The sequence below is a fragment of the Tachypleus tridentatus genome, chromosome 8 (assembly GCF_004210375.1).
Source record: "Tachypleus tridentatus isolate NWPU-2018 chromosome 8, ASM421037v1, whole genome shotgun sequence".
Taxonomy (NCBI): domain Eukaryota; kingdom Metazoa; phylum Arthropoda; class Merostomata; order Xiphosura; family Limulidae; genus Tachypleus; species Tachypleus tridentatus.
The window spans coordinates 107,481,796-107,500,484 of record NC_134832.1 but is presented as its reverse complement, the minus strand read 5'-3'; the positions used below and the strand labels follow the sequence as shown (position 1 = coordinate 107,500,484).

The following is an 18,689-nucleotide window of genomic DNA, read 5'->3' as shown; positions in this document are numbered from 1 at the left end:
TGGATTTGTACTTAACAATAAACAAGAATAATGATAATAATAATTTGAAACCATAATTTTAATTAGTTGATCATTTTTGTGATGGTCAATTTAACTTTTTTGCAATGGGCTCAGTTTAATATAAACACATTTCTATAAACACTTGCACAGTTTAAGTATTTACACTGTAACGTTTGATATAGTGGATGTATCTTCACAAAATTTAATAGACTTACAGTAAATATTACAAGTTTTTTATACTCCACAAATCAGATTCTTAAATGAAATATTTTTACTAAAGATTTGATGGTGAAAACATCAAGTCTGTTTGGTTACCAGTGCAAGTACAAAGTGATTTCATGTTATGATTAAAAAAAACTATTCTTTGTTCCAAAAAGCTCATATTTGCATAATCTCTAAAACCTCCTAAATATATTTCAAGTATTTTTTTCAATAAGGCTTTTATATTTTATTTTCTATACCCTAACCATGTGGAGTCTATTAATTGACTGATTTTGTAGCCATCATAAAACATAAAATATATTATGCTTTTTTCGTATATACGTGTGTGTATGCTGGAATGACTACATATCATAACACACATACAAATTTTTGGTCTAAGTTTCTTAAGTCTCATAATGTTATATATTTTTTATTATACTGATCTTCCAGTTGTGCCTAGCTAACATTACATAACTTGCATTGACAAGATGCACATGCACTCTTGTGACCATATCCAGTATAACACTAACCTTGAGTCTTTACCAAGTAACCATATTTTGGCTGTGTTTTAGTGGACTAGTATTTGTAATATACAGTCACATTGCAATTATTAAAAAATTATGTATTATTACTGTTTAAAAATGTTATTAAACATTTTTAAATATATAACAATAAATAAAAAAGTGAACCAAATGGTTATCTCTTCCAGCTATAATTTCTAAACTGGGTTGCTGCTGAAGATAAGGTGCTAAGCCTTTTAAAATTTCACCATGGAGGATATCAAACAATGTCTTTTTTATTTTTAAGGTTTTATATGTACAATTGAATAACAAAAAAATCAAGTGACCATGCTGATACTATAGAATTCCATTATAATTTTATTAAGCTGAAAAAAACTAAGCTGTATTTAGGTTTAAAAATATGAAACTTTTGAGCATTCTAAAGACACAATCTACCTTCTTGTAATCTTGGTTCCAAAAAATGTGGTAGCAGTTTTGCATATTAAAATGGCTGAAAAAAAAAAAAAAACCCACTAGGGAGACATAAACTGTTGATTAGTTATTCACATGTCGTATATTGATGAAAGAGTATATAAGGGATTGTTTTGAAAAATGAAAAGAGATGAATGGGGCATTGTGTTTGATTCAGTGTATGTCATAAAATAAGTCCAGTTATGTAACCATAAACTTTTTAAATTTAACTTGCATTTTAAATAGGATGGTAAAAAGAACAATTTTAAAGCATGTATCTTAAATAAATATTTATAACTACAAGAAATACTGTTACTATCAATTGTCTATTTTATAGGCACATTTACACATTCTACATGGTTACTTTACATGCACCCAATATATAACATACTCTTTAATTTTATTATACATATAGTATTTGATCACATGCTGAGCTTTGCCATCTCTGCCAAGATCCACAATTATGGAAGCCATTGTGTATTGTAACAAATATAACATGTAATTTTTATATTAAAATAGTAAATGAAGATTTTCAGAGAAACGGGCTGATCAATTATTACTGTGCTGTATTTATTACATGTTGTTGGACTACTAACAGCAGAGATGCCAACCATCACAATTTGAGTGTAATCATTACAATTTTGGTGTATACATTATGACTCTATGCAAATTATTATATATTATATAGGCCTTTACAATAAAGTGATAAATTGTTCCCCCACAGCTTGAAAGAGGTGAAAAGAAAATTTCTAGTGAGATACAAATAAATTTTGATAATAAATTTAAGACATAGTCCAAATGGCTACTTGCGATAATCATGTTTGTGCTTGAAATAATAAAAAATATTTGTACCTCTGATGTCTACCAATAGTTTGAATGTGGTGCTTCTCTACACTGGGTATGAGTGGGAATCCATAGTTACATCATCAGTGCTTGTCAGCCAATCAGCGCTTGCGTAGATGGGTATTTCTCGTTTTCTAAGCGGCAATCGTTCACAAGATGGAAAAAAAGAGGCCTCGTTCACCAGATTGTCTTGTTTCTGGCAAATCTAACAGGACTAAAACTGTGAATCAAAAATTTAGGAAAGAGTATGGTGCAAAATATCTGGTCATTGTATCAAAAGTCAGTGACAGTGATGAGTTTGTCACATCAATTTTTCTGCGGTGCATGGCGGGATAAACAATTGTTCCAGACATACAAAATTAGCATCTCACCAACAAAAGGGTGAGGCGAAGACAAAAACGATGCAGATAACAACATTTATGAGTAAGAATTCAGAATATGAAAGCATAAATGCAGAAGTGATGTTCATGCAATTTGTTATTACTCATAATTTACCTCTAGCTGTAGCTGATGATGCAGGACATCTATTCAGAAAAATGTTCCCAGACTCTGATATAGCAAAAAAATATGGCTGTGCTAGAACCGAAACTACAGCCATTGTATAAATGTTGGGTTGTGAACATGACAAAATGATTTCAAGCATACTTACTAAGTGTTTACAGTTTAAATACACAAAACACAGTCATAAATGAGCAATCTATAGCAGTAAGAAATAATAATAGTTATAATATTAATATAATAATAAACAGCTTAGAGACATTGGTCAGGCCTAGTAGCTCCAAATGATAAAGAGCTCTGTCTACAATTATTATGCTCAGTCATTTGAAATAGTTGGCATCTCTGGTTATTGATTGGTGTGTGTGTGATAATTCTCAATTAAATCATCCAATTCTATGAGAGGTTCATTAATATTAACTAGTTTTATTTTGGTAGATTTAAAATCACTTAAACCTGCATTGTATGGTATGTTTGTAGAAAAGAAAGAGACCTTTGCAGTGCAGGAAAATGTGTTTGGAAGGAGAAGACTCATACATTAATATCATAAGATGAAATTAAGGAAGAAGCTATTTATTAAATGTAAGATTACACTTCATATGGGATGATTTAAAGATGGTGTGTAATATAACTAGCAAAGGTTTCTATGTGCTATTGAAGTTATAAAAATCTATATCAAGATTGTTTGTGTACTCTATACTGAGTAATATGTAAAAAAACAAGCTGAAGTGAGTTTTTGTTTATAGAGTTAAACAGTTGATGTGTTGACTGTGGTACTGTTCGTTTTTTCATATTTTCATGTCGTGTTGAATAATAGGACTTAATGTTTTTATAAAAGTAAATTGTTTATAGAGTTGGTAACCTTTTATTTTAAGTTAGTTTGTAACAGTTTTTATCACCATGTTTGTGTGTTATTTCACTTTTGTTTTAGTCTTTTTAGTATGTCATTTTTTTTTAAGTTTTGTAATATCACAAACTTGGAACAAAGTATCTTATTTTTTAGTTCTTAACAGCTTGAGTTAAACATCGTAGGCTCTCAATCAACAGCAGAAAACAAATGGAACTTCTACTAAACTTCCATAATCTGTACCAATTCTGTTAGAGAATTGAATGATTCAATGAAAAAAAAACATTTGTTAATGATGCACGGATTTTGTTTTTTTTTCCATTTGATTAAAAAATGGTGTTTATCATTTGTTTTTATACTAACATTTTCCACAGATTCTGATAAAGTTACTTTTGGCTTTAATTCAGGTTTAGTTTCATCATCTTGTTCTTACACACACACACACACACACACACACACACACACACACACACACACACACACAAAGAAAAAAGAAAACAAGTGGTTATTAATATAACATAATTCAAGAAAGTTGCAATGTTTCAGTTTGAAATACCTTTACAGTTTAACAGTGAGAACACCTGTTCAATCTTTTGGGTTAATATCATTAGCTTGTATAATATAGTCCAAGGGGTATAGCAGTACATATTTTTTGTTTATCTTCATTTATTTTTGAATAACATGCAAGTTTGTATGAACATAGACTAACAAAGAACATTTGTTTATTCTGAAGAATATTATCCTCATAGAAGAGATTTAAGTGGAGATCAACTAGCTTTTATCCTGTAATACATTAATAAAATATTATCTCTGTATCAATTCATACCGAGTCCAGCAACTCTTTACACATAGGAAGTAGTTCCTGGAAAAACATATGTGGAGTCACAAACTTAGAAATCCTTCTGGAAATGGCAAAATCTGGACATTGTATATTTATTGATTCTGCTGTTCATACTCACTAACTTGGATTTGTTATTGTTGTGTTAACTTTTTTTTATAACTTCCACAAAACAAAATATGAAATATTTACAATTATATTTTACACAGTTGCTTTATTAAACTTTTTATATGCAATTGAGTCAGTAACACATTTTTTCAGTTAAGTATATTTTTACATAAGCATAACATTATTCAGTCACTAAAAGGGCCCCAAAATTATTATAATTATTAGATATCTGTAGAATGTGAAGTTACAATATTCATAATGAAGATGCAATCTGAAGTAATTTGATTGCTGTGTATTTACACTTAGTGTTTCTGGTTTTTAATGGTGCATGTAAATGCATACTACTGTTAAAGAATTTGTTGGGCAACTCTACAAATAAACACCAATATGTAACAGTGGATGCCATGCAGCTGTGTATTGCATGACGTCATATAGTTACTTGCACTATTCACAAGATTACTCATGGCATAATGATATTCATTATGATTGAAAGTTCAGGCTGTTCATAATGTTCCTAAATGTATTCAGTCATTTTTCATAACAATAACAGCATGACATGGTATATTGTGTATTTCATTGCTTTTTCAAAATTTTCTTGTGGTTCATTTAATTTTCTTGAAAGCCTAGCTTTTTCATTTATTACATTTCATACAACTATTAATCTCTCTACTCCTTTCTGATGTAAAATTAAGGTATATAACTTTGAATGGAATTTTTAACTTTTTGTTTTGCTTTTTTTCATAGTTTAATTTTTCAAACCTTAATGTTTTAATCTCAATTTTTTTTATTTGTTCAAAATAACAAGAGGAAATCCTTAATATCCACAACACTTGAAATTTTTTTAGCCATGATTGGAGCAAATTAACTCATGAGACCTTTGTTTCCCTTTTATTAGTTGTGTTTTTTTTGCACCTATTTCAATTTTAATACTCATCATAATCTCTACCAGTCTACCCTCAAACTAATTCTTTTAGGCAAGATTGGAGTAAATTATTGTATGAGATCATGGGCATGATCAAATAGATCAGTCAAAAGGGTTTAACCTTTTGAGTCAACTAATTATACCTCAATGGAGGTATGAGCTGAAAGTTTGTACTTGAAAATTTGAAAAACAAGAAACTGAGCCATTCTTCAAACCAGTATACTGCATCTGCAAAAGATTATCCATCACACACACACAAAAATAAATCTTGCAGTAACTATCATATTCTCTGTCATAATACATTATTTTCATCAATATGATAATGTCAGAGATGCCAACTATTTCAAATGACTGACCGTAACAATTGTAGACAGAGCTCTTTATCATTTGCCCCTACTAGGCCTGACCAATGTCTCTAAGCTGTTTGTTATTATATTATTTATTACTGTGATATATTGCTCATTTATGACTGTGTTTTGTGTGTTTAATAAATAAATTTTTAAAAAATTCTTTAGAAATTCTTTTTCATATTCTGAATTCTTATTCATAAATGTCATTATCTGCATCATTTTTGTCTTCGCCTCAGCCTTTTCTTGGTGAGATGCCGATTTTGTATGTCTGGAACAATCGTTTATCCCGCCATGCGCCGCAGAAAAATCGATGTGACAAACGCATCACTGTCACTGACTTTTGATACAATGACCAGATATTTTGCACCATACTCTTTCCTAAATTTTTGATTCACAGTTTTAGTCCTGTTAGATTTGCCAGAAACAAGACAATCTGGTGAACAAGGCCTCTTTTTTTCCATCTTGTGAATGAATGCATTGGTATTTCTATGCCACGTAGAAAATGAGAAATACCCATCTACTCGAGAGCTGATTGGCTGACAAGCACTGATGATGTAACTATGGATTCCCCCACGTACCCAGTATGGAGAAGCACCACATTCAAACTATTGGTAGGTATCAGAGATACAAATATTTTTTATTATTTCAAGCACAAACATGATTATCACAAGTAGCCATTTGGACTATGTCTTTTATTTATTATCAAAATTTATTTGTATCTCACTAGAAATTTTCTTTTCACCCCTTTCAAGCTGTGGGGGAATAATTTATCACTTTATTGTATAGGCCTATATGATATATAATAATTTGGGAGTTGCAACAAGTTGCAATATTTGTCTGTATGAGCATATAGTCATAATGTATACACCAAAATCATAATGATTACACTCAAATTGTGATGGTTGGCATCTCTATGATGTCCATATTAATTACTTCGTTTGCAGGTAATGTTTTTGTTAAAATACTGTGCTTTTTTAGGCGGAGTAGCTAAAATACTTTGTCATGCTTTTGTATGTACGGTATTTCACTGTTTATAATAATCTTTATATTATAAATCAGATGTGTTTTTTTTCACTTTTATACTAACATTATCATGGTTTTTAATATATTGATTACATTGAATAAAAAACATTTGCAGGTTTATAAGAAGGGAAAAAAAATACAAAGTATAATGTTTTTTGTGGAAGTTGTCACATACTAATTGATTGGACTGCCATGCTAAACATGCATGGATATATTTTAAAATGTATATGAAAAATTCTTAAGTTTCAGTTTGGGTTCAGAGAAATTTTGCAAACATTGGAAGTGCTACATGTAACTTCCCAGTGAGTGATAATTTATACTTTTTTATACCATTTTTGCAGGAAAGTCAGAAGGAAAATATGGTTGCTATGAGGATAAACAAAAACAAACAAGTGAAATAGGGATGAAGTTCTGGTTTGTTGTTAAAAGTGACAATTTTAAATGTTTGACTAAAAAAATTTTGGGATGGTGCATTATCTTCTGAAGTTGAACAATGTGTTTAAGATTTGAAATCTAAGATGGCAGGTTCAAACCCACAAATATTCTTTGTAAAGTACATATGTAAACATTTATGAATAATAGTTGCAACTGCAGTATTATAAACTGAGCCACAAGCATATTGATGGAATTATTAATAAAGTACCTGAGTGAAAGTAAACAGTAGTGTATGATAATAATATCAATCATATTCATCATCTGTATCCAATGCTGATAAGGCCTTTTGTCCAATACCAGTGGTGTTAGTGGAATGTCCTAGGTGCAAAGCTCTGCTAAGGTTGCAACATTTCAAGCTTACTGAAGTGAAAAAGATAAACAAAAAAAATAAGCATTTGAAAAAAGGATAAACCTAAACCGTTCTTATTGATAAAGACAAGGCTAGGTGTATATGTTTGCAGGTTTTTGGTTTTAGCAGCTGCTGTGGAGAATCATATTTATTTTTAAATTTTGCTAATTTGTCATATTGCCCAAGAGGGTAACACATAGAGTAATTAAAGGTATATTATTTTCTTAAATTTTTAAAAGTATAAAATTCTGACTGAATTTAATAAACAAAACACTTGGTCTCTTTGCAAAGAATAGTTTTCAATCATAATATGAAATCACTTTGTACTTGCACTAGTAGCCAAACAGACTTGACATTTTCACCAACAAATCTTTAGTAAAACTATTTCATTAAAAAAAAACATTTTTTGTGCTCAAAACACTTTTAATCTTTATTACAAGTTTTTCAAATTTGTGAAGGTACATGTATTCTCTCTCTCTCAATCAATTAATCAATCAAGGTATTTCAATTTGCAATTCTTACTGTAATCCCAACCTAGTATGTTTCTTAACATTTTCAGTCATTGGAAGAGAGCATCATCATTGTAATTTATTCTTTCCACACTTAAAAACTGATGTACATGAGTGACTGGCAAAAATGCTTTGTAATTAGAATTAAGATAATTCAGTGTCTTTTCAAAGAATTAATAAAAGATTGCTTTTGAACTGCTGTAGAAGATCGTAACTCATTTTTATTCTTCTCTTATTTGTGAGTTCATGAAGAGAATTGGATAATTAAAATTTCATAGCAGTGTGCAAGTCAAGTAAAAGTATTTTAATGTTGAATTTATAAGATGATGAATTATTGATACACAGGAGCCATGAGACATGTTTTATAATATATGAAAATTCTCAGAGTGAAACTTCTATAAGGTTACAAAATTATAATCTGAAAATCTTAAAACATGGGTAGAAAGTAAAGAGATATATAGAAGGTCTAAGCCTCACCAAGAAGAACAGCTCCAAATAGAATTAAGAGTTCAACATATTTCAGGATTTTAAAAAATTTACCCTGACTTGGGACTTCAGCCATGGACTCTCATTTCATACTAGTATTCTGAGACCAGTGTACTAAAAGCTGAGTTATTAGGGCTCAAGCCCCAATCAGAAAACTCTTCAAATCTACCATTATCAGAATTAAGTAAAGTATTTTTAAGTTTCACAGAATTATCTTATACTGATAATCATTGTCTGATTTTCATTTTTATTGTAATTATCATATTTTACCAAAAAACAAAACTAGTAATTTCAGTTTACCAGTGTGAATTTTTATGGTTATTTTGATTCATAGCTAGAGAATGTTTATCTTTGTTTTTTATATATACCAGTTAATTGTATAATATTTTCATTCTTTTTTCAGACTTGTATCAAATAACCATGGCATATGCATATTGGAAAAATGGCATGTGTTCTAATTACGCAGTATTTGATTTATTCTTCCGAAAGAATCCATTCCATGGTGAATATACAGTTTTTGCAGGCCTTGAGGAGTGTTTAAAGTTTCTAAAAAGTTTCAGTTATAGCCATAGTGGTAAGTTTTTTGTGATGATGATAATTGTTTAGGGAGAACATTTTTGTTTTTTAATGAAGAATTGGCTAGGGTGTCAATACTTGAAAAGAGTATTTGTTCTAGTAATAGGATATTCTTTCATGATTTGTGCATATTTATCTTGTTTTATAGGATTTAGCTCAGTATGTACTTACGTGGCCTGTATACAATTATTAGTATATATTTTATGATAAATTGTAAACAAAGTTCTTTTTAAATGTCACAATTAAAACAATGGGTATGATTTTTGTTCAGATAGGCCACTAACTTGTGCACACCATGAAATGCAATTTCAGAATTGAGACTGTACAATGTCATGCCACTTTTTGTGATCAAAAAATCTTGAAGAATTAATAGTTTTCTGAGTTTTTCTCAATTTTTTATTTATCTAAATGTAACTGTTGGGCAATGGTTGTATTTATGTGTTTGTCAGAAATGTATTGCATATCTGTGTAAAGATTATTTGCTGTTCATTACATAAAAATGGCTATAATAATAATGATTTTTTTTTCACCCATCTAACTTTCAGAAATTTATTGTAGTTTTTAATGTGTTTCTGTAAGTAAATATCCATGAGTATGTGTAAGAGGAAATGTCTGCCACTACAGTCCTCAACAATGACTTAAGAAGGCATTCACAACAGCATTATTTTTATATAAAATTAATTGTAATTGTTTGGCAGTCAGTTGTTTTGTGTATGTAAGTTTTTGTTTAATTATTTCATGAAAGTTTAAAAATTCCAAAATTGGGCAGAAACTTGTGTGTTCAGTTTCCGAGCATCTGGATCTATAATGTTTACAGTACACCACTGCTATTGGCTATTCTATACTTTAAAATCATTTTTGTTATTGAAATATATGGTTTAAATGTGAAAAGCTGGCAAAGCAATAGAAGCCAGTGTACATAACATTTGTGTTAACCATGAACAAATTATGTGAAAAAAACAAAGTTTGAATTCTATTTTATTATTACCTCCAATCCAATGAGGAACCACTTTGATGCAATATTTCTAATCATGCTATCAACTTGAAGGTTGATTGAAGTTAGTTTTGTTATTCCTATTTTCTGATTTTAGCCTAATTATACCATACAGCTATAGTTGGAACTGCAAAACTGATATGGCATTGGCAAATAAGTCTCGTTAATAATAATTATAATAATCCTCTGTACTCGGGATCTTATAATTAACTGAAATGTTGTATGTGTGTGTGTATTGATATTGAACTGTAATAATTTGAATTTTCCTTCTGCTTACTGTATTTTTTAATGCCTTCTAAGTTTTTCTAGTGAAGTTGCAACACCAATCAGCAAGTTGCTAGTTTTCTAGCATTAATTTTAAGCCTTGTATATTTTTGTTTTTCAGATATAGAATACCTAAAGTCAGTATTTCCTTCAACAGTTGAACAGGATTTTTTCACCTACCTACAAAAACTTACTCCAAAAGATGTCACTGTCTATGCCATACCAGAAGGGTCAGTTGTATTTCCCAAAATTCCCTTACTTAGGGTAGAGGGACCCTTGCCTGTTGTCCAGCTTTTGGAAACAACATTTCTTACCTTGGTGAATTACGCTAGGTGGGTTTGTTGTTTTCAGTGATATTGATTTGTACCTCTGTTTTATTAGTTTATAGAGTACCTCTTAATATGCAATTACTTTATTGTTACAAAAAACAATACAACTGTAGGATGTGGTTTCAATCTAATCTTGACTCAGTATGATTAACAATCCAATGTACTGTTACATATCTTTTGTGTTCAAAGATAAGATACAGATAAGAATATTTACAAAAAACATTTCTTAGATTGTTTTGTTTTTTCTGTAAAAGCAACTGTGTTTCAGGCTAAGAATTGGAAAATACAATGTAATACTTCTGAATAATAAATTTTATAAGTATTTATGTGATCAAATTATAATAAGGATATTCTTTTGTTATGATTACATTGTACTTAACAGCACACAGCTTTCCAAGTGTAATAGTAAACATTGTATTATTATTTCACAAAGTACAGTACAGAGTTCTAATAACAGAATGGAACAGTAGTAGTATAACATATCATATTTTACATTGTTCAAAATTGTTTAATGTACAGAAATTTTGGCTGTAGGAGTTAGTACTCAGTGATGTCAAGGTTCTTTGTGCCTCATTGGCTAGCACCTTCTTACAAGTTGAAGAGTAAGCCACACAGAGAAGAGAAAAAAAAGTTTAATGCCCTCTTCCTTATAGTTATCGTTTTTCTTTTGGTTATGAATAAGGTCTCTACTTTCTGTTACTTTTGCCTTTGAACCAATGTTTACTTTTTATCCAGTGTTAGGTTATTGGCTAGGCTATTTTTTTTGTGTATTTCATTATCACATCTCACTTTAAGTTTGGCTGATACATTTTCCAAATTATAGCTCATAACCTTCATAAGAAACACACTTGCATTATACTAGATTATGCAGATTTTCTTATGTTTAAAGAAAATACAAAGGTAAGAAAACAGTGCACTGAATTTGTAGTTTTTATAACTGCCACAGTTGTCAAGTGCTGCATAATGTAAAGCCAAAGAATTAAAACTTTAGTATATTTAGATAATTTGAAAAAATACTTGTATACAAAAGGTAAACAATTATAGGTCAAGTGTTTATGAAAATAATGTTACTTCTTTATCCCTTATAATAACTACAGTATTTGTATAACTTAATTTTTTTACTTGTATATGACATCATATATAAACATAACCTAAAACAAATTTGAATTTCTTTTTTGTAAAGGCATTACATCATATTCTGCAAAATGGTACTATATTTGTAGATAGATGATATAAAAAATACATGCATTATTCCTTAACATGTTTTTTGTAAATTAGAATTAGACAATGTTTTTATTTTCCATTTATTTTTACTTTCACGTATAAAACAAAGTTGTTCACATATAGTAGCTTTTTACATTCAATGCTGTTCTCTATGTTCACAGTTTTTCCTTGTCATTAGCCTTGTTGCTACCACCTGTCCTCAGATATTTGCACATGAGGCATGGTGCAGCTGGTTTCCTCTGTACTAATAAGTCCAATCTTCACTACTCAATTTGGCATACTAGAGTGAAAAACAATACCTCAATTTTGGTCATTATTGCTCTTTTTTTTTCCTGTAAAACAAAATGCTGGTAAATTAATTTCTAAGATTCTTCACTCTTCTTACAAGATTAGCTGTTCTTGTTCATTGCTACTCTCTGTGTGCTACCTTTTTCTTTATGTGTGCTACAAGCCTCCCACTTGTTTATATTGGAATTGAATATTTCAGCATAATCTCTCATGTAAATCTTCATGTATCACTTCTCCATTAATAGAAGCATGATATATTCAAGTGACGTGACTTTCTCCTTACACCTCTACTTAACTTTCACTTCTCATTTGGTAGTAATTGTGCTTGGACATGTTCCTTTTTGGCTGTTTAAAATTTCATGTGTGTCTTTAGTATACTTGCAAAGTGGTCTCCATTTATTTCCCTTCTAGTTTGTTTGTTTCTTATCTTTACTTTAATCACAGTTTATTATTGTAGTTTTGTACTTTATTTAAATTTTCAATTATTGGTTCACTTTTCATCATAATGAACCTTGAAGTTCCTGTTACCACTTTGGGGGAAAACACACGTGCACACTCACTCTCTCACACTCACTACATTCAGATGTACAAGGAGCTGGATTGCTTATTTCCACTCACTGATTTTGCTGTGTCTTCCAATGCCTCCTGAAGAGTCAGCTAGGACTAATATAGTCTTTCTGTAATGTATATCTCTGTTATGTGATGTTTTATTCTTTTTCTCCTTTCACTATAAACCATCTCCTTTCTTATTACATTAACAGTCTCCTTCCCTTCCCAGATATTCAGGTACCTGCTGACTGGCTTGCCACACAATGAAGTAATGGGAATAGCATGACATTGACTTTTTGATCAGTTTACTCTTGCATATTATTCTGCAGACTGTTCTTCAGTGCACCAACAGTTGTTAGGTTTCATTTTGCCTATGTGGGGTGTGGTCCCTCTATCTCCTACAAGCCTGATCCATACACAGTTTTTCTGATCACACAATTCTTATGGTATCTCTATACGATCTTATACTTTTCTTCAACAATGTATGTATTGTTGCCAACAGTGTCAGTGACTACTTGGGTAGGTTTTGGTCTGGTGGAAGCTTAGCTTGCTAATTTTGTTCATCACTAGCCTCCTTTCATCAAGGTTCATTGAGTTTTTCAAGTTTCATCAGAAGGATTTGTGATCCCATTTTTTCCCTACTTCCCATACCTTTGTCAGGTAGTTCAGGAACTATTAACTCGTGAGGCTATTGAACTTGTTCTACATCCTTCACCAGGTTTCTTTTTATTAATAACTCTCTCTTGTTCACAAGGAAACTGGGGACTGAGGTCTGTCATCAGTTTGTCCACTTCTTTTTGTTCAATTGTCCTGTTTTACCATGGAGTCATTTCTTTCCGTACATTTGGCATTTTCTCTGGGTTTGTAGATGACTGAGATGGGTGTAGCCAGTGCTTATCTTCACATTCCTATACCATCATGGAATGGTTTGTCCTTATCATATTAATGCATGCCTTCCTGATCCCCCCCCACAAACATTTTAAACCACTTCATGTTCTATATTTCACCTTTCCCTTAAAATGTATCTTTCTCTTAGCCTGTAGTCATCAAGGGTCTGATTTATTTGCTATTGATATTTTATGTATGCTTTAGTGCTGTACCTATCTTCTCCTTTATCTATATTGTTCCTTTCTCCCAATATGCTCTGAAACTATGGAGGATAATTCTGCCTTTTCTCCCATCTCCCCTTTTTTTCTACTTTTAAACCCTACTATAGTCTCAATCCAAATACACTTCTATGTCTTTTGCATACTCTTCATTAACATATTGCTTACATAGCTTCCTTCCATGGTACCTGTTCTCACCTCTCTCTCCCTTAATAGTCTTTCTTGTTCAGGACCTTTCCCCTTCTACCCTCACCAGTTGGGTTTAACTTCAATTTCAGTGACTTATTCCTTCCAGAATTTGTTCCAGATGTCTTCTCACTATCTTTGACACCTCACCATTTCTCCTGCATCTTATCTTAAATGGTTGTTGGAAGAAATCATATAGTCAGGCATGTGGACTACACCTGATACATTTGTTTCCAATTATTAACGCCATATCACGATTTCTTCGTTATCTGGTTTTTATCTTCCATCTGTGACCATTCCTTAGACTTCAGTGCAACTTTGATTAGGTAAGTTTTATATTCATACTATTCTTTTCTTTCAGGAGCCTGTGCTCCATTTATTCATTATATGGATTTTGGTGTGTGGCAAGTGATACCTAACTAGGTATTCTTCAACTTGAATTCTGTGCTGTGCAGCTATAATGATTTGTACTTTAATGTCCATGGCTTTGCAGTGCTCTCTATTGAGATGGGGTGTACCACAAGATTGCTTCTAGATGAATAAACTTGCTATGTAATTGCTCCATAAACTTACTTGTTCTGGACTATATAGGTAAACCAAAAAAAAAAAGGTATAGCTACCCATCAATACCATACCACATATTGAGAAAATCTGTATGGCCTACTTTTCAGAATAGTTTTGTGGTCAATTGTTTTATTTTCTCTGGTTCTAATGTTACTCCATACTCTCCACCATGTTCTCATCTCCCCTTTTTTCTACTACTGGAACTTGTTGACCGTGGAGGCACCCTATGGAATGCGTTCCAAACAAAGATGGCTGTAACCTTTCAGTGCAGAGTGAGACAGTTGTTTTGCAGGTGTAGATGATCTGCTATTCTTCACTGAGTTGTATACACTCATTATGGAAGGAGACATCCAGCTGTTGTTCATTCTTTCATTTGGTAGCTCTTATCTTACCTTCCATGTGGAATGTAAGTACTCTGTGGCTGGAGTTTGGATTTAGAGTAGAACCGTTCAACAGATCACATGTTTATATTTCTTTATATTCTTCCCTCAGTCATACTCCTGTGTTATGGGTCACTGTAGATGTGGCTATAAGGGGGATTGTTCAGTTTTGTCCATTTTGGTTAACTCATTGTATATTATTCCAAGGATGATATTGCTTCTTGGATGTTTCAGGTCAGTTTTGCTGTTGGGGAAGTTGATTTGTATTATATAGACAAATCCCTGTATCGTATGTTGGGTCTCCAGAGTTGGATTTGCCTTTGGTCTCTTCAATTTAAGATGAAGATATGATCCTAATCTTACCCTTTTGTGGATGTTGATTTCCAGCAGAATGGGTTTTGGATGTAGTTAAGTTGCTGAGTATTGTCCGTCACACTTTAGCCAGTCTACACCTTGCATCACCTCCATTATTTTACCCACTTTCGTACTTTGTGGGATTGAGTTACTCTTATAATTTGTGGTCAAGATCACTATTATGCTACATTTGATTTCCATTTGAATGTGTTGTCTACCTTCTACATTTTTATCTGCTACAAGTTTCACGGTTAGGCAAAGAATGTACCTGTTTCAGGAGTGTTATGGTTCCTCTCATCAGATCTTTGGATCTAACTCTCATTTCCAGGGCCATCCTTAAGATGCTTTCATGGTATACTTTTGTCATTCCCTTTCTATTGTCCCACTATTTACCCCATGTGGGATTCTACCTGATCTTTTAAGGAGAGGAAAGTATGGCATTAGAAGTAATAATTTTCCTATACTGAAAACATATTTCCAATAAGTACTTCTCTCTCACTTTTCATTTTCCTCTGATGCTTACATCTTCTTTAAAACCTTCAAATGAGGATACAGTACAGGCATGTAGAGGGAGTCTCATACATCACATAAGTACATTATACTCTATCTGTGGAGAAGTAACAGACGAAGGTTTACATAAAAAACATTTTGAAATCATTTGATTCTAGTAGGGGGAGCAAAGGGCTTGTAACATGTATAAAGAAAACAGGTATATAGGACAAAAATGAATGAGAATAGCTAATCTTGTGAGAGGAGAGAAATTCCTGTTGCAAATACATTTTCAGTATAGGAAAGCTATAACTTTTGCTCTCAGTTTGAATTCTGAATTTCAAATTATAACATCTACTACTGTTGTTATTCCTACTTGGGCTTTATGCTCTCCTTCTGTAGTCAGCAACTGTTGAGTTGATGTATGCATTTTGTGCAGATTGTTTTCTGTTTTAGAAGTGTTTTCATACATCATGAAGTTGGTTCCATTATGTGTGCTGCTGTATATCATTTTACCAGACCACATATTCCTTTTTCTGGTAAACATAGCCTGTGTCTACTCATTCCTTTGCCATGCATTCCCATCTTCCACCTGTGGATTCTCCCAAGCTATCTACTCTTCATTCATATATTCTTACAGGTATGTTCTATATCTGTCTCTTCTTCCCTCCTTAGTTCTGCCCCATTTTTATGAAGGTTATAAAGTTTTTCCCAACCTCTCCAGATATCATCTTATGCATGAACTGTTCAGTTTTAATGCAAATAATATTAACAAGTAACAAATTCTTAGTAGAAATGGGAAAAAATCTAAATTACTTATTTTTCTTAAACTACATAGTAGATTGTACTGAAAGGTTTGAATAAAGGAAGAAGCTCATTGCATCTGTCTATTCTGTCTTTTCTTTGCTCATCAGATGTTTGGAGACACTAACTTCTGTAGAAAATTTTTCCATTTGGAAAAGCTAATTTATGTATTCTGCAGTGACCATTTGTAAACCTGGGGAGACTATCCAGAGATTTTGTATATTTGTTGTTGGATTATTCTTACACCATGTTAAAAATTGCAGTTTCTCAATTCTGTGGTAACTCGCATATTCACAGGGGCTTCCTTCATTATATAAAATTCTGGATGACCAAAATCTTGTTAGCCTGATTTGAAACAGTGTCAGCAGCTCATATCATTTGGCTGAGTAACTTCATTTGTGTGTACATCTAAAAGTAGTTAGTGTGTTGATTCATTCTGAACATTTCTGTTATGGACCTAGTTCTTTTCAGTTTTTCTTTTTGTATACCATATTCTATTATAATGAGTATCATTGCTGATCATCTCTGATTGTTGGCAGGTTTTTTAGTATGAAATGATATTCTCATCCAGAGAGCTTTAATAGGATCTGTGGTTGTTTTGATCATCCAGTAAATGATGAGTAGACACTAGTTTCAGTAACAAGCTTTCTTATGTTTGGGCACCATTTCCAAACCCAATTGTTCTGGGCAAATATGGTTTTGTTCAGAATTTTTTATGTTAATTCATATCTTTCATCTCATATCAAACTTCTGGATATGTTTCTTTACACATCACTGCTTTGTGTAACATGTTCAACTTTGAATTCCTTTTCTGCATTTACTGAAGATAATCCTTTTTTCTTTGTCATTTTCTGTTGTAATAACATTTCATATTAATGTTTCATTGTGAGTTCTCATCTCAATCTTAACACTTGACTGTTATCAGATCCTATGCTTGATGAGCAGGTTTTTGTCATTTGTTCCAGATGTACAATTTTTTCCTTTTTAAAAGTGTTTCATATCAGTTGGGAAGCTTTTCATTAATTCAATTATCTTTTAGTATTATCATCTTGTGCTCCAATTGACCAGTTTCTTTGCCTTTTGTGTTTTTTGAATAATGTTTCTATACATTTGCCATTCATAAGTACTGAGTTATTTGAATGGACACTTCCTTTTTTCTTCTGAGCTCATCTGCTATAGATAATCTAGCTTTTCGATTCTTCATTCCTTTCATGTACAACAGTTTTCACTTTTGCTTTCTTCCAGAGAGGATGTTACATTAGTTTTTACCTATTTCAGGTGTTTTGGATATCTCCATGAAGTCCTTGTTATTCTGCTTACTTGTCATCATTATTCTAATTTGAATGTTCTTAATGCTTTTATAACTTTCATTTCCAGGATTCTCTAATTCTTTCACCATTTTGTTTTAGGACTTGATTGACTTGGAACTATGGTAGATTTTTATTTATTTATTTATTTTTCTGTTCATCACATTCTGCAGGCCCTGCATGTTCTAACCCCAACAAATCACTTTATTTTGCAAAGAATGCTGCCACTTCTTCACTGCTTAAGTGACAGACCTATTTCTTAGAGTAAACCTTTATTTTTAAATTTATTTCAGATCTTCAATTGTGCAACTATATACTTAATCATATTTCATTATTATTTTAACTGACAGCCTTGTAGCAACAAATGCAGCCAGGTTTAGAATAGCTGCTGGGCAACATATCAAGCTACTTGAGTACGGATTACGTCGGGCTCAAGGACCAGATGGTGGGCTATCTGCATCTAAGTATGCCTATATGGGAGGTTAGTATATAAACCATCAAATTTTTATTCTTCAATGCATCAGCTTGAATTGCTTTTACATGTTGGGCTGCAATTTACTTTCATATGGCACTATCAACACTAATTGAAATTACTGTTATATGAAAAATTTCATATCGTGAACATTCCAGTGCTATTTTTTTCAATCCTGAATCATTTACCTGATTTATTGAGTGATATACATTATTGAAAACATTTAATTTTTTTGGAAACTTTTCTTTTATTTGGTAAAATAAAAGTATTACTGTTACTTCAAATAAAATTAATATTTATTTAGGATAGTTTTTTATGAAATTGCTTCTTGTGGGTCAAAAGATAAATTATAATTATACAGTTACATAGATCCATATTAACATATAGTGATAAATTTAACCAAATAATGTGTGTGTGTGTTATAAA

General features: G+C 31.6%; 1 protein-coding gene across 3 annotated transcripts in view; it reads left to right on the top strand.

Annotated features, from left to right (window-relative positions):
• Naprt (nicotinate phosphoribosyltransferase) overlaps window positions 1–18,689 on the top strand; it is a 92,388-nt gene that overhangs the window by 26,702 nt on the left and 46,997 nt on the right. For all 3 annotated transcript variants that reach the window (XM_076450721.1, XM_076450722.1, XM_076450720.1), the window contains exons 3-5: window positions 8,781–8,951; window positions 10,333–10,543; window positions 18,142–18,272. In XM_076450721.1, the coding sequence (XP_076306836.1) occupies window positions 8,781–8,951; window positions 10,333–10,543; window positions 18,142–18,272 (513 nt within the window). The remainder of the gene's footprint in view (window positions 1–8,780; window positions 8,952–10,332; window positions 10,544–18,141; window positions 18,273–18,689) is intronic.